This window comes from Oryctolagus cuniculus, chromosome 16, assembly GCF_964237555.1.
Source record: "Oryctolagus cuniculus chromosome 16, mOryCun1.1, whole genome shotgun sequence".
Taxonomy (NCBI): Eukaryota; Metazoa; Chordata; class Mammalia; order Lagomorpha; family Leporidae; genus Oryctolagus; species Oryctolagus cuniculus.
In genome coordinates this window covers 37,572,643-37,589,459 of record NC_091447.1, presented here as the reverse complement: position 1 = coordinate 37,589,459, position 16,817 = coordinate 37,572,643, and the positions used below count along the sequence as shown (strand labels likewise).

Below are 16,817 nucleotides of genomic sequence, written 5' to 3'. Positions count from 1 at the left end.
TATCCATGTCAGCAGTTTTGAATCTGTACCTCTAAGTTCATACATTTATTAAATTGCATGTATGTATAATTCATCCCACAACCTAAGTAAATATTAGTAAAGTCTACTGGTCTTTAAAGATAAAAATATGTATGGACATTTTTGTATTTTCTTCCTGCTTGTCAGTAGATTGTTTTTCGCACCTCAGTTGTAAGCTGGAGACAAGGAGCGATAAGCACTGTAGAGGAATTGGAGGAAAGGGGATCAGGAGAATTGAATTGGTGGCCAATTGAATGTATTGGGTGAGGGAGGAGAAGCAGCTGAGAATAATGGCAATGTTCTATCATGAGAGACGTGAAAAATGATTATTCTGCTTAATAAGGTAGTGAATATTGGAGAAGGAATATATTTTCAAGAGGATCTCGTAAGTTCAAGTTTCCACACTGGTTTCTGCGGAAAGATGTTCTAACATCATTTCCCTTTACCAAGAATTTTTTTTTTAAAAAAGGTGTGTGGGGGAGGGAGGTGGGGAAGAATACTGAGTTTTATCTAATGTTACATTAAGGCAACATTTCTAGCATTTTATTTTGGCTTCTATTTTGCACAGCAAGTGCTCAGTAAATAATTGGCTGTTTAAAAATGTAATGAAACTTTTGTTAGAAGTTGAAGTGTTCCTTTTTTCTCTCCTGTAGGATACTTTAGGAGCAGTTTGATATGAGAAATTTGAGTTTTTGAAAGCTGGATGTTCCAAGAAATTTTTTCATTTAAAATGCTTGAAAATATAAAAATTAAGATTGTATCAGTGATTTTTTTCCCCTGAGATTCTTAAATACATTGCTCTTTAAGATGTAACATAGTTTATGTAATCTGTCATTTCAGGTTTAGCTTGTTTTACCATAAATTGGACTGAGGACTGTCTTAAATGATGTGATTTGCTTTCATTTCTTAACTGTCATGTCAGATTCAGAGTTAGTAGTTAACATATGAGTGATTCAAAGTCGGGTTTATAACCAGTAATCAACAGCATTATTCTGGATTTATGTTGTGGAAGAAGCCCAGTACCCACTGTGGGTACACAGAAAACAAAGGAGCAGCTACAGTATGATTGGTTAATTCATAAATTGATGTCAATTCAGTTAATTCATAAGGAATGTAAATGATAAAATATAAAAACTCCTACGTATTGCAAAGATTTAATTAATAAGTTTAACATTTGGAGTGTAAGTTGAGTCTTAGGTTTTTTAAAAAAAATTCATTTGAAACAAAGTGCAAAACTACAAGTAGTGAAAGATTATTATGTTATTTTTGTTCTTACACTGTGTTGAATGCTGTCTCAAATAGATCTTAGCTATAGGAGATGTCTTATTAGAACTTTATTTTTTAAAAAAGATTTTATTTATTTGAAAGAGTTACAGAGAGGTAGGAACAGAGAAACAGGGAGAGAGGTCTTCCATCCACTGGTTCACTCCCCAAATGGCCAGAGCTGAGCGAATCCTAAGCCAGGAGCCAGGAGCTTCCTCCAGGTCTCCCACTTGGGCAAAGGGGCCCAAGAAGTCGGGCCACCCTCCATTGCTTTCCCAGTTGGATTAGCAGGGAGCTGAATCAGAAGTGAATCAACTGGGACTCAACCCAGCACCCAAGAAGGGGGGCCAGCGCTGCAGGCCAGCACTGCAGGCCAGGAATTTAACCTACTGTGCCACAGCACTGGCCCCATATTTTATTATTATTATTTTGTGTGTGTGATATTGTTTTTTTAACTTTTATTTAATGAATATAAATTTCCAAAGTACAGAACATTGATTACAATGGCTTCCCCCCCATAACGCCCCTCCAACCCACAACCCTCCCCTTATCCACTCCCTCTCCCCTTCCATTCATATCAAGATTCATTTTTGGCCGGCGCCGCGGCTCACTAGGCTAATCCTCTGCCTGCGGCGCCGGCACACTGGGTTCTAGTCCTGGTCGGGGCGCCGGATTCTGTCCCGGTTGCCCCTCTTCCAGGCCAGCTCTCTGCTGTGGCCAGGGAGTGCAGTGGAGGATGGCCCAGGTGCTTGGGCCCTGCACCCCATGGGAGACCAGGAAAAGCACCTGGCTCCTGGCTCCTGCCATCGGATCAGTGCGGTGCGCCGGCCGCAGCGGCCATTGGAGGGTGAACCAACGGCAAAGGAAGACCTTTCTCTCTGTCTCTCTCTCTCACTGTCCACTCTGCCTGTCAAAAAAAAAAAAAATCATTTTTGATTCTCTTTATATACAGAAGATCAGTTTAGAATACATTAAGTAAAGATTTCAACAGTTTGCTCCCACACAGAAACATAAAGTGAAAAATACTGTTTGAGTACTAGTTATAGCATTAGATCTCAATGTACAGCACACTAAGGACAAAGATCCTACATGAGGAGTAAGTGCACAGTGACTCCTGTTGTTGACTTAACAAATTGACACTCTTGTTTATGGCATCAGTAATCACCCTAGGCTCTTGTCATGAGTTGCCAAGGCTATGGAAGCCCCCTGAGTTCACTGACTCTGATCATTTTTAGACAAGGCCATGGTCAAAGTGGAAGTTCTCTCCTCCCTTCAGAGAAAGGTACCTCCTTCTTTGATGACCCATTCTTTCCACTGGGATCTCACTCGTGGAGATCTTTCATTTAGGTTTTTTTTTTCCCCAGAGGGTCTTGGCTTTCCATGCCTGAAATACTCTCATGGGCATTTCAGCCGGATCCGCATGCCTTAAGGGCTGATTATGAGGCCAGAGTGCTGTTAGGACATTTGCCATTCTATGGGTCTGCTGTGTATCTCACTTCCCATGTTGGATCATTCTCTCCCTTTTTGATTCTATCAGCTAGTATTTGCAGACACTATTCTTGTTTATGTGATCCCTTTGGTTCTTAGTCCTATCATTACGATCAATTGTGAACAGAAATTGATCACTGGGACTAGTGAGATGGCATTGGTACATGCCACCTTGATGGGGTTGAATTTGAATCCCCTGGTATGTTTCTAACTCTACTGTTTGAGGTAAGTCAGCTTGAGCATGTCCCGAATTGCACATCTCTTCCCTCTCTTATTCCCACTCTTATATTTAACAGCAATCACTTTTCAGTTAAGTTTCAGCACTTAAGAAGAATTGTGTATTGATTACAGTATTCAACCAAAAGTATTAAGTAGAACAAACAAAAAAAAATACTAAGAGGGATAACATATTAAGCTGCTCATGAACAGTCAGGGTGAGGGCTGATCAAGTCAGCGTTTCTCATAGTGTTCATTTTACTTTAACAGGTTTCCTTTTTGGTGCTCAGTTAGTTGTCACCTATCAAGGAGAACAAGTGGTATTTGTCCCTTTGGGATTGGCTTATTTCACTCAACATAATGTTTTCCAAATTCCTAACAGGGATCACTTTTCAGTTAAAATTTAAACACCTAAGAATAATTGTGTGTTAATTACAGAGTTCAACCAATGGTACTAGAACAAAAAAAAAATACTAAAATGGATAAAGTATTAAATTGTACATCAACCGTCAGGACAAGAGCTGATCAAGTCACTGTTTCTCATAGTGTCCATTTCACTTCAACAAGTTTCCCCTTTGGTGCTCAGTTAGTTGTCGCCGATCAGGAGAACATATGATATTTGTCCCTTTGGGACTGGCTTAATTCACTCAGCATGATGTTTTCCAAATTCCTCCATCTTGTTGCAAATGACTGGGTTTCGTTGTTTTTGACTGCTGTATAGTATTCTATAGAGTACATGTCCTATAATTTCTTTATCCAGTCTACTGTTGATGGGCATTTAGGTTGGTTCCAGGTCTTAGCTATTGTGAATTGAGCTGCAATAAACATTAATGTGCAGACTGCTTTTTTGTTTGCCAATTTCATTTCCTTTGGGTAAATTCCAAGGAGTGGGATGGCTGGGTTGAATGGTAGGGTTATATTCAGGTTTCTGAGGAATCTCCAGACTGACTTCCATAGTGACTTAACCAGTTTGCATTCCCACCAACAGTGGGTTATTTTTGAAAGATTTATTTATTTATTTGAAAGGCAGAGTTAGAGAGGGACAGAGAGTAAGATCTTCCATCTGCTGGTTCATTCCCCAGATGGGCCCAACAGGCAGAGCTGGACTGATCCTAAGCCAGGAGCTTCTTCTGGGTCTCCTGCGTGGGTGCAGAGGGGCACTCACTTGGGCCATCTTCCGCTGCTTTCCCAGGCACATTACTAGGGAACTGGATCAAAAGTGGAGTAGCAGGGACTTGGACCACTGCCCACATGAGATGCTGGTGCTACAAGTGGCGGCTTTACCTGCTATACCACATTACCAACCCCCTTAATAAAATTTTATAGCAGTCTCATAAAGGATTATATTAAAAATTTGAGAAAAGAAATATTCTTTTTGTTTGTAAGTTCTCAGTTTGATCTGGAAGCTAACTGAAAATGCAGACTTTTCTCTGCATTTGGTAATGCTACCCGGTTCAAAAAGTTTACTGCCAAGAAATGCTACTGCCAAGAAATGCTATGTAACTATTAGTGTGTGTTATTCCTGATTTCATTAGCCCATCAAACCATATTGCAGTTGATAATTCATTTGCTGAAGCAGAAGTAATTTTCACACTAAGGCTAGTAATTTTGCCTAGGTCCAGTTTAGTTTATCATATCTCTAATGTTTTTGGTTAACTTTTATGCTTTTATTACATTCTTAGTATGTTGTTGGGTATAACGGTGGTTGAACACCATACTCATTTTCCATATCAGTTACCCACCTGGGAAAGAGAATGAGTTAACAAACTTTTTTTTTATAGTTTCAACTTTTTTTTTCTTTCAAGCTTTGTCTTTTTTGACCACCAAGCATTAGATGTAAATGCCAACAGAAAGCCAGATAAGTTTTATTGAAAAGACAGAGCTGTCATAGCACTGTATACTATTTGACTATTCATGTGTTTAACATTAATCACTTCTATGTACTCTGGAAAAGAAAAACTAGGGAAAGAATATTTTAGTGGCTAAACCCCTGAAAAGTGCATTGGTAGCATCTGAAATCAGAAAAGTTTAAGAAAAGCTGTTTGCTTGACTCCAGATTGTTAATAGGAAGATACTCAGTTTTATAGATTAGCCAGCTGACATCTGTCTAGCTTTTAGCTCTGAGAAAGTCCTGTGAAACTGCCAAGGATGTTGTGAAAGAAAATGTGGTGGGCCTCATGATGTAGTAGAGACCAAAACATAGAAGACTGTAACTGCAGCCCACATGATTTTCCTGACATGATAATACGGTGGATCCTAGACTACTGACGTCACACACCCCCACTGATGGCATAGAAGACTTGTGAAAGGCATTGAGCACATGGTTTTAGGCTGATTCTGCACATAGCCTGGGCCCTGCTATGTCCAGCAGTAATCTCATACCATATCTACTTACTTGTGTCCTTGATCTCATGTATTTACTTCACATGGATTGTTGCTGCTTAGACAGTAGATATATTTTTGCTAGCATACAAAATTGGAAGCCTCATTCCCCCCAGTTTTTGACCTATCCCTTCCATCTATCCTTGTTCAAATAGAGAACAGCAGATTCCGACCTCAGACTAGTGATGCTTTATATCACTTGAGGGAGAAAATCCTTTTCTTCCTCCTCCCTTTTTTTTTTTTTTTTTTTTTTTTTGACAGGCAGAGTGGTCAGTGAGAGAGAGAGAGACAGAGAGAAAGGTCTTCCTTTTCCGTTGGTTCACCCCCTCAATGGCCACTGTGGCTGGTGTGCTGCGGCCAACGCACCGCGCTGATCTGAAGCCAGGAGCCAGGTGCTTCCTCCTGGTCTCCCATGTGGGTGCAGGGCCCAAGGACTTGGGCCATCTTCCACTGCCTTCCTGGGCCACAGCAGAGAGCTGGACAGGAAGAGGAGCAACTGGGACAGAATCCGGTGCCCCGACGGGGACTAGAACCCAGTGTGCCTGCGCCGCAGGCAGAGGATTAGCCTAATGAGCTGCGGCACCGGCCCCCCTCCCATTTGTTTGAACAAGATATGGGATACATTTGAATTTAAGAAAATCCTCCAATCTGAACAACATACAAAGAAACTCAACTTTAATCTAAGATTTAATTCCTTCCTAGAGCCTACGTAACAGTGGTAGAGAAAACTCTGTGTTTGTCTAGCTTCCCCAGTACTGTGGTCTTGTTATTTTGCAGGCAGTGATTCCACCCAGAGGTGTCACTATATTAAAAAAAGAACAAGCACAGATTTGCACTCATAAAACTAACCTAGGGGCTTTGTAAATCATTCATAAAATAATGTATCAGTATACATCTTGAATCTACTTTCTAAGCATGCATTATACTTCATGAATGATGATTTAAAAAAAAAGTTCTTATTACTCAGTGTCTGAACATTGGACTGTTTTCTGTATCCTAAAACTAAAACAATTTACCAGAATTGTGACAGACATCATTATGGTGCTAAAGTAATCTTTCAAAATAGATGAAAATAATAAATCCCAATCAGTCATGTGCTTAACATTTTAACAGTTGGGATTGGTTTGCATTGTCAGAGTTTGTAAATAGTACTATTATATTTATACAAATATGTTACTAACTTTACAACTTGGCATCTTACAAAGATAATGACACATTTTGGTGGATTTGAATTTCCAACATCTTTTGCCAGGTAGGAAAGGGAAAAATTGCATATAGGTTTTATGGTTTTTCATGAATAGGCCATTTTCCTTTTGGTCAGAAATCAGAGGAAAACATATTAGGTAGAGATGTTTTTGGATTTCTCATGTCTTCCAGTAGCAAAAAATACAAACTGGGCTGAAAAAGCCCATTTATATGGGCATTTTTAAAAGGCCAAATTCTGAGCAAATTGCCTTTTTTATGGTGGACAGATGGAAAAGATATGAGACCTGTTTTTCCCTGCATACATGCTATTTGTGGTGTTTAGTAAAACTAACATTTTTGCAAAGAACTTTTGTAATGAAGATTATTCCACATATTAATATTCCACATATTAAATTTTTCATTTACATTGGACGGAGAGAACATGTATAGAGAACCCTTCGCTATTATCTCTTGTGATTCTTCTGTATGACGTATGCATCTTACTCCATTCATTTACATTTTTGAGGTACATAGTAAATAGCATACTTGTTTTGAGTATTACAGTTCTGCTTTGTTCCAATGCCGTTTTCTGGACCAGAGTATTTTCCTGTTACGTTCTGTGATACAGCAGAGAACTGTTGCACTGAGTTTTTATTTGGAAGACGTGCATTGCACAGGGGTGATAGCAACAGCTCCTCCGTAAAAAGAGGCTCTGTGGGCAACAGTGGATAAATTGTGCAAAAGGCTCTTTATTTGGAAATCAGTTTAAAAGAGCTCTCAATCACTAGTTAATATAACTGCTTTAAATTTACAGACAGTGGGAGTAGCTCACCGTTACCCAAGTATGCTTCATCTCCCAAACCAAACAACAGCTACATGTTCAAACGCGAGCCCCCAGAGGGATGTGAGCGAGTGAAGGTCTTTGAGGAAATGGCGTAAGTAATGTCTTTTCTGTCAGCTGGGACCTGCAGAGCTGGGAAGCTGCTTACCGAGACCACCTGGTCGGATGTACCACCTCCACCAGCTGAGAGCTGTAGACCACTTGGTCGGATGCACCCCTCCACCAGCTGAGAGCTGTAGACCAGCTGGTCGGATGCACCACTTCACCCAGCTGAGAGCTGTAGACCACTTGGTCGGATGCACCACCTCCACCAGCTGAGAGCTGTAGACCAGCTGGTACGGATGCACCCCTCCACCAGCTGAGAGCTGTAGACCAGCTGGTACGGATGCACCCCTCCACCAGCTGAGAGCTGTAGACCAGCTGGTCGGATGCACCCCTCCACCAGCTGAGAGCTATAGACCAGCTGGTCGAATGTACCACCTCCACCAGCTGAGAGCTGTAGACCAGCTGGTCGGATGCACCCCTCCACCAGCTGAGAGCTGTAGACCAGCTGGTCGGATGCACCCCTCCACCAGCTGAGAGCTGTAGTCCAGCTGGTCGGATGCACCACCTCACCCAGCTGAGAGCTGTAGACCAGCTGGTACGGATGCACCACCTCTACCCAGCTGGTAGCTGTTCCCAAGGCAGACCACGAACAGAATGCAATAGGCATAAGAGATCTCACTGAAGGCAAATTGGAGCCTGTATCCTAGAAAGTTGTAAGCCAATGCAAAGAAACTTGAAAATTTGCCCCTACTACCTGACACCTCTATTTTAAATCACTATGTAGTTTCCTTGCAAGAACTCGATTAATTTGGATGGCCAACAAAAAGACGTTTGGGAGCAACGTTAATATCCAGGTGTGACTAACATAAAATACATTCCACAAACCTGGGGGAATTTTCTTCCCCTGGGTTTCTTTTCCCTATGGACACATGTAGCATATTTATTCATGGAACTTTCTGTTGACAGATTTTTTTATTTTGCAATTTCAATATCTTTGAGTTAGAAATTGGAAGAAGAGGTCATGCTATAGCCACTGAGCAGAGGAGCTCAGGGGAAGACTGTGGCTCCTAGACTCACTCATCCCTTTGCCCTGGTGCGGGTGCCAAGTAGGGGCTGCTGTACTTCTGCAGCTGGTAGGGGACAGAGGCCATACTTGTAGGAGTTGATGGCTTAGCTCCTGGGAATGAGAGAAGAGGAAGAGTTTGTGGACCCTCCTCTGCTGGACTGACTGGCTCCTTGAGAGACCATCAAGACCCCCCCAAAATCTGTGCTAGTAAATCTAGAGATGCAGAAAAAGGAGGAAATGCTTAAAACTAAATACATGGTGGATAATGCCCTCAATATACTTTTTCTTAGCAGAAAAGGTCATCCTTGCCTTGCGTAGTCTTCAACTACAGTATAGGAGGTTTTTCTCTCTTACTAAATGATTGAAAGCAAACCAATGATCCCTATAAAAATTTACCCAGCCATCCTTTTGAAAATACTTCTGTCTCAAGTATTACTTGAGTGCTGTGTGCATGAATAGTCTGCCAGCTGACTTGTGCTATGGAAGATGTTTACCCTCTGTGTACACTTCCCCATTCCCTGCCATTCACATTTTAGCTGTTTTTGAGAACTCCACTTGATTGAGAAAGTGCTTGATGTTTTTGTGATTGTAAGCCTAATTTTGTTTTATGGTTTTAGGTCTCGTCAGCCTATCTCGGCCCCTCTCTTTTCATGTCCTGACAAAAACAAGGTTAATTTCATCCCAACCGGATCAGCTTTCTGTCCTGTAAAACTCCTAGGCCCTCTCTTACCTGCCTCCGACCTGATGCTCAAGAACTCTCCTAACTCTGGCCAGAGCTCAGCTCTTGCGACTCTGTCCGTTGAGCAGCTCTCCTCCCGGGTTTCCTTTACATCCCTCTCAGAGGACACCAGCACAGCAGGCCCCACAGAGGCCTCTGTCCAGCAGCCATCCCAGCAGCAGCAGCTCCTGCAGGAACTGCAGGGTGAGGAACACATCTCTGCTCAGAACTATGTGCTCATCTAAAGCCACGGGGGAGCCGGCCTCCTCCCCACGTTCTGTGGATTAGGCCTCTATCTGCACGGAGTGACAGACTGTCTGAACACCACCGCCACCAACAAGGAAACACTTATCAGCATCACAGAGTATCTCTCAACACTGATCTTGGCAGGGACAGAACTCCTATTCAGCAGTTTTTTGGAAAGCAGTAATGCTTGCAAAATGTGTGTCATTCAGCATTTTAAGTGGAGACTATGCATTTCATAGAATGTTTGACAGATTAGTACTTTGTCCTGTGTTTTGTTCCAAATTCTTCAGTATAAATAAGCTCTATATCAAAAAGTTGCCTGTCTAAATAGAAAATGTCTTGCTGTGTTTTGTCCTATGGAAAATACTGTACTTCAGGATTATGTTTACAATTGATCCAGGTGTTTGTTTCTAACTTCTGTAATACATACAATGCAAAAAAAAAAAAAAAATGGCCACAACAGTTGCACAGTGCCCACCCTATGGCCTAGCTTCAGGTACTTCAGTTGAAGTCTAAACTCAGGTAACTTGGAATGTATATCATATCGGGATATTAAATATTTCACAGCTAAAAAGCTAAAGAGGGAACAACACTCTTTTGCCTTTCCTTATTTTATGCATTTCCCTTTCCTCATTACATTCCACATTCTCAGCATAAGAAGTGCTTTCAACCCTAGAAGAATGAGAGTCCTGGACTTGAGTGAACATGAGGAGAACCAGCAAATCTGTGGTATGTGACAAGGCTGTGTCATGTGGTTACAGTACAGACTGTTGCATTCACTGTTTCTACACGTGTCAGCATGGCTTCCCCTCCCTCAGGTGTTGCTCAGTAAATGACTGTTACATTGTTGGAAATAAAGTGTTCAGTACTAGAAACATTCCACATTGTGTGTGATGAAATTGAAACATGGGAATGTCTAGCTTTCATTGTAAAACAAGTGAAGGTTCATAGGGAATGGTTGGATTTTTTTCTTTATGTTATTCAGGGTTGTAATTGCTACCAGCTTACCTAAAGGCATATTTATGTTCAGTTTCTCTTTGAGAAATTATTTAATTCGTAGGTTCAAAAATGACACACTTTTGGTTATTGTTTTCTTCAAGCATTTTAGTTGCATGAGTTGAGAATGAGTGGATTTCCAAACTGCTGCAAGAAAAGAAGGCAGGTTATTGATGACCTAGAAAAGCAGTAGTCTGAAGCATTGTTACTTAAGCCTCACATAAGACTATCATGAATAGTTTTAAGATTTGGGATGTGTGAAGAAGATCCTACGCCCAGATAAAAGGAGCCTGGAACTTGGAGACTCAAGTTTTCCACAGGGTTGTAAGCAGGCCCTACATAGATAATCCTGACTGGGCAGTCGAGAGTGGGCTGGCAGATGTTGTTTTCGGCACCACAAAGAAGGTGTCCAGAAGTTCAGGGAAGCTTACGCATTTTTATTCCATGGCTTTCAGTTCAGTGAAACCCAGCATTGTTTCATCTGCACCTAAAAGCATAGGGCCCAGTCTTCTTAAGAATTAAGGGACACGGTGCCTACTGTTACAGGAGCCTTTCAGTTCCCTTCCATCATTCCTGGCTTTTCTTTGTTTTGTGTACTTTCTAAGGACGTTGAAGAAGGATGGAGGGGATAGAAAGGGAAGCAACACCATTGATTTTTTTAAAGAGATATGTGTATGTGTGTGTACACCGTGTATATTCTGTGTATTATTTTGTCATGATGGCAATTCTCTTCTCTCCACCAAAGTTTGCAGTAATATACTCTCCTGAAGGTGCATCCGGGCTCCTTTCCATTAGTCAGTGTTACATTGTAGGAGACTGTCATGGAGAAAAGGACTCAGTTTACTTTTGCCATTTTTCACAGGGGAACCTTTTAAAACAATCTTTTCAACAGCAGACACCTTTAACCCTAATAATCTCAGGCCTTGATGAAAATACTATATTTTGTAGATTATGGTTAAAGGCAGAAAATTCCTAGTTCTGTAAGATAAATATGAGCTCCATTTAACTTCTGATGTCTGGTTCAGCATTACCTAATCTATTGATCTTGTGCTCTGCTTTTGTCCAAATAAGATGCAATAGTATCAATTTCTGAAAAATGAACTGAATATGCTTTTTTTGGTAATGAAATCTGATGTACGATATTTTTAGTGACATGTGTTTTTATTTTCTCATGAAAAACTAAATATTAATTGTGTTGTACATTTGCTCTTAGCATATATTAAAGTTTTGAACCAAATGTGTTAAAGCTTATGCTTTGCCATGTAAATTTCCCAGAAGTTGTTGAGCTCAGATGTATCCTACATCCTGCTGTAGAAATTTGTCAGAAATTGTTTAAATTTTGTATATAGTTATACTGTTTAATTCTAGCCACTGCGCTGAACAGTATTGAGTTATCAGACAATATGGCTTTACACAAGGAAATGTGTGGCTTCTGTTTTGTATTTTTTCAGTATAGAAGTTCCTGTGTCTTATTTAAATAAAGTTATTAATAAAACTGGAAAGGTTCACATGTGATTTTTGAGAGATTGTGGTTGTTGGCACGTTGCCCAGCAGAGTTGACTTTGGCTTAGGGTAATTGCGGTGTTTGGCGCTCACTGAACCCCTGATGTATGTCTCTGGAGCTGTGGGTGCCCATGTGTATCCGATTCCTAAACTTTGTCTCCTCTTGACATTTAATTTACACACCTTCTATCACAAGCTAAGAGCCTAAATGTCTAGACTTCCATGTCTCTTTACTGTTCTCAGTGAGGAGTACCTTAGAGAAAGATTGTTTCCACTTAATATCTTTACACATTCATAAAAATTTAATTCAGGCACCAGCATTGTGGCATAGCAGATAAAGCTGCCACTTGCAACACTGGCATCCTGAGTGGGTGCTGGTTCATGTCCCAGCTACTCCACTTCTGATTCTGCTCTCCGCGTAGTGGAAGATGACCCAAGTGTTTAGACCCTTGCAACTCTGGTGGGAGACCCAGATGAAGACACTGGCTTTGGCCTGGCTTAGCACTGGCTATTGCAGCCATCTGTGGAGTGAATAATGGATGGAAGATACTTTCTCTCTCTCTCTCTCTCTCTCTCTCTCTCTCTCCCTCCCTCCCTCCCTCCCTCCCTCCCTCTCCTTCCCCCTTCCTCTCTCCCTCTCCCTCTCCCTCTCCCTCTCCCTCTCCCTCTCCCTTCCTCTCTCTCCAGGGAGGTTCACATGTGTTTTTTCTCCTGAAGGTGCATTCTTGCTGCTTTCCAATAGTGTTTCATTGTATGAAACTGTCATGGAGAAAAAGATTCACTTGGTCTCCTTGACATTTAATTTGCGCACTTTCATCACAAGCTAAGAAGCTGATTTCCATGTCTCTTTACTGTTCTCAGCAAGGAGTACCTCAGAGAAAGCATTGTTTCCACCTCAGAATCTTTATGCATTTATGTAAATTTAAATTCAGGTGTTCACCTTCTATTTTGACTTTAAAAATACATTTTAAAAATAAAAATTTAAAAATTAAATTGAGTGAAATCACTTCAAATGAAGTTACATATTTCTGGGAAAGAAGGCTATAGCAATAAAACATAATTCTTTACTCTTTTTTATTTGTTTAGACTGAGAATATGGGAGAGAGATGCTTACAGAATAAAGGAGAAGGTTGGTGTTATGCCCAGTACCCAAGTAAGGCCAGCATAGGCCTTATGGAGCATGAAGCAAAAACAACCCACACGGAGAAATGATTTACCTGCAGTGTTCATTTCCAGAGCACATCTCATCAAAAAGACTGATAAGATTTGACCTTTAAATTGAACCTAAAATTGGCTATGTAGTACCTGTGTTTTTGGCTGAGGAACTATATTTTGTAAAAACTGTTTATTTGGTAGAGGAAACCTCCTTCTATTAGTTCATTCCCTAAATGGCCACAATGGCTAGGACTGGCTAGACCAGGCCACAGCCAGGAACTGGAAATTCCATCCAGATCTCCCATGTGGGTGGCAGGAGCCCAGTTACTTGAGCCATCACCCTTGCATTCACTTCCAGAAAGTTGGAGTCAGGAATCAGAGTTGGGTGTTGATCCCAGGCACACCAATATGGGATGTAAGAATCTTAATTGGTGTCTTGACCACTGGGCCACATGCCCACCTCAAATATGTGTTGTAATGTTGAGACTTATTAGCTGCCTATTTTTTCAAGTTTTACTGGGACAAAGCCGTATTCATTTGCGTACATATTTGTCCAAACTTGTAGTTTTTTGGCATTAGAGCTTACTAGTTGCAATAGGAGTCTGGCCCATGATGCCTAAAATATTTACTGTCTGGTCCTTTACAGAAAGAAATTGCCAACCTCTGCTGTAGACCGAAAAACAGAATAGAGACTGGATGCAGGTAACTTGTATAATACATGTGATTGTTTTAAATATATGTCCATAAATTAATACTCCCTTCAAGAGCTGGGGCTTCATTTTCCTTCCCTTAAGTGTGGACTGCACTGGCTTCTTAGGAATAGAAGAATATGGGAGGAGTGAAGGGATGTCTTTGCCAGAGTTATTAGAAGACTGACTTATGTTTGAAGTGGCCTCACTTTCTTAGATCACTTACTATGGGGGAACTGTTGTGAGGATGCCTGGGAAGTGCATAAGACCCAGTGGGGAGCAGCAGAGGCCACCTGCCAGTGCTTATGTGGAAGCAACCCCTGCAGCCTCAGGGAAGCCTTAAGATGACTGCAAGCTCATGAGATGCCTGGAGCCAGAGCCACCCTCAATAACTGATAAAAAGGTTGTGGTTTTGTAAATGTTTCTTTTATATGAAAGGCAAAGTGGTAAAAGAGGGAGAGACAGAGATCTTCCATCCACTGGCTGACTCCCCAAATGGCCACAACAACTGGGTCTGGGCCAGGCGGAAGCCAGGAACCTGGAAGTCCACGTTGGTCTTCCACGTGGGAGCAGGGACCCAAGCACTTGGGCCGTCTTCCACTGCTTCCTAAGCCATGAGGAGGGAGCTGGAAGCAGCTGGGAGTCAGACTGGCACTCTGATACAGAATGCTAACACTGGAAGTCGTGGCTTAACCCGTCGCACAACACCAGCCTCATAAATGTTTTAAGGTGCTAAGTTTGGGGATAATGTGTTATATGGGATTAAAGTACTACTATAGTAGCTCCTCCCACCACACACACAGACAAAAACAGGTTCTTACCAACATTACCTAGTTACCTAGAGTCTTAGTAATTCTGTCCTCTGGGTTAAGAAACAAGGCTGGCTCTTTTTTTAATGAATCCTTTTGAAATAAGCCATTTGGGGTTAGGTCTCAGACAAAGCTTTCTCATACAAGATTTTCTTAACTTAAACAGCAACCCTGGTACTAAGTCTCTACTGTGTGTTCCTGAAAAGTAACTTGTCATGTTGAACTGCCAGAGACAATGCAGCAGACAAAATTAAGACCCTAGGGGGAAGGGATTTGCTGTGAAAAATGGTGCAGAAAGAAGTGGAACAGGTGATAACTTTTTAAAGCTGAAAAGGAGACAGGGCAGAACTAATCAAAAAAAAGTGGGGGGGGGGTAGATATTTCTACTTTGAATGGCTGGTTTTTTTTTTTTTTTTCCTTTAGTTAGATAAGGCTGGTGGCTCCCTGATTAAGGACTGTTCTATGCAATTCCACGGGCATTTGCACCTCCTAAACAGGAGAGGAAAAATAAAGTCTTGTGAGGGCTCTTTATCACTTCAGTGATGGTCTCCCTCATTATGACCATTTCCTTAGCACCAAGAATTTGAACAATCAGATCATTTTTCCGCCAAAAGATTTTCTGATAACAAGGAACAGGTCCTCTTTCACGCTACAGACTCTACCAAGCCTTGGCATCTGTTTCAGGCTTGACTTTGATGCCATTCCTGTACCCAGAATTGGGTATGGCCCTGTGGGCGATGGATGTTATTTCAAACCGCTCTCTGGAAGCAAGATGGATAAAAGGTGCATGTAGGGCTCCACCAGGACCTGCCAAAGGGGGAAAAGGGTTCAGACTGGAAAGGCAAACCTGTTCTTGGGTTTTCTGTTCTACTTTGTAAAGGAAAAGAGTTACACTCCAGGGACAGGAGTTAACAAAGGGCACTGCTCATGAGATGCAGTAAGCAGCCTATTTTTCATATGGGTTGGGAGCAAGGCAGACAGGGTAATCTGACCTGGCTCTCTACTCACCTGCCTGGTTGGTTGCAGACAAACACCTGGTGCAGCCTCTCCCGCTTCTTTTCTCAGTGCCCACCCTAGAGCAAGCCCTGAGAGTTTTGAATGAAGAAGTTATCTTTTTCAAGTCTCCAACCCTTTCTCCTGAATGCTCTGTACATGGCTAGCTCCCACAGGAAGACAATAAGGAGGTAGGAGGAGGTGGCTAAGAATGGTTATACTTGGGGGACAGAATTTTCCGTGTGCAGGCTGGAAAGTGTTAAGGAGTTTCACAGTATGCATGGGCCCTATTGAATTTTTTTGTTTTTGTTTTTTGGTAAAATGAGCATTGATTCCTTTTGTCATGTTGGGTAAAAGACAAGCAGGCTGACCTTCATACTGTGGAGCTGTTGACAGTCCTCCTCCCTCCGCCTGCACCACCACTACATCATCCTAGTTTGCAACAGAAAGTGGCTATTACTTAACTGGCTACTTCACATGCTTACAAAAAGGCAAGGTGAAAATGAAATGAAGTGCACAGCATGAAATTAAATGTGTAACCTCAGCACTAGAAATTAATGCAATGTGTTGCCTTTAAATTGCCACAGAAAGAAGAATGAAATCTGTGCTAACAGAGGGTAGGGATATATAGTCACTGTCTTGTATTAGAAGAATAAGTTGGGGCCGACACCATGGCGCAGTAGGTTAATCCTAAACTTGTGGTGCTGGCATCCCATATGGGCATTGGTTCTAGTCCCAACTGCTCCTCTTCCCATCCAGCTCTCTGCTATAGCCTGGGGTAGCAGTGGAAGATGGCCAAGTCCTTGGGCCCCTGCACTCATATGGGAGACCCAGAAGAGACTCCTGGCTCCTGACTTCAGATTGGTGCAGCTCTGGCTGTTGTGGCCATTTGGGGAGTGAACCAGTGGATGGAAGATCTCTCTCTCTCTCTCTCTCTCTCTCTCTCTCTCTCTGTCTCTCCCTCTCACTGTCTGTAACTCTACCTCTCAAATAAATAAATAAAATCTTTAAAAAAAGAAGTTTACATATTTTTAAAAATTTGCTTGAAAGGCAGAGGAGATAATTTCCAAATGCTTGTTCACTCCCCAAATGGGCTGGGCCAGACCAAAGCTGAAAGCCAGGAACTCAATCTTGGTCACCCATATCGATGGCAGTGATGAAGGTATCTTATCCATCACCTGCTGCCTCCCAGGGTGTATGTTAG

At 41.8% G+C, this 16,817-nt stretch overlaps 1 protein-coding gene and 1 long non-coding RNA gene across 4 annotated transcripts in view; both read left to right on the top strand.

The window, feature by feature from the left end:
- Positions 1-11,966, top strand: part of GLCCI1 (glucocorticoid induced 1) — a 114,926-nt gene extending 102,960 nt beyond the window's left edge. For both annotated transcript variants that reach the window (XM_017344466.3, XM_017344467.3), the window contains exons 7-8: positions 7,367-7,487; positions 9,122-11,966. In XM_017344466.3, coding sequence (XP_017199955.2) covers positions 7,367-7,487; positions 9,122-9,467 — 467 coding nt within the window. In that variant the 3' untranslated portion in view covers positions 9,468-11,966. The remainder of the gene's footprint in view (positions 1-7,366; positions 7,488-9,121) is intronic.
- Positions 11,967-12,644: 678 nt separating this feature from the next.
- Positions 12,645-16,817, top strand: part of LOC138845891 (uncharacterized) — a 37,549-nt gene continuing 33,376 nt past the window's right edge. The window contains exons 1-2 of one of the 2 annotated variants that reach the window (XR_011383187.1): positions 12,645-13,096; positions 13,769-13,824. This is a non-coding gene — a long non-coding RNA (uncharacterized lncRNA). Of the gene's footprint in view, positions 13,825-16,817 lie in introns of both variants that reach the window. The other variant, XR_011383186.1, reaches the window with a different exon arrangement.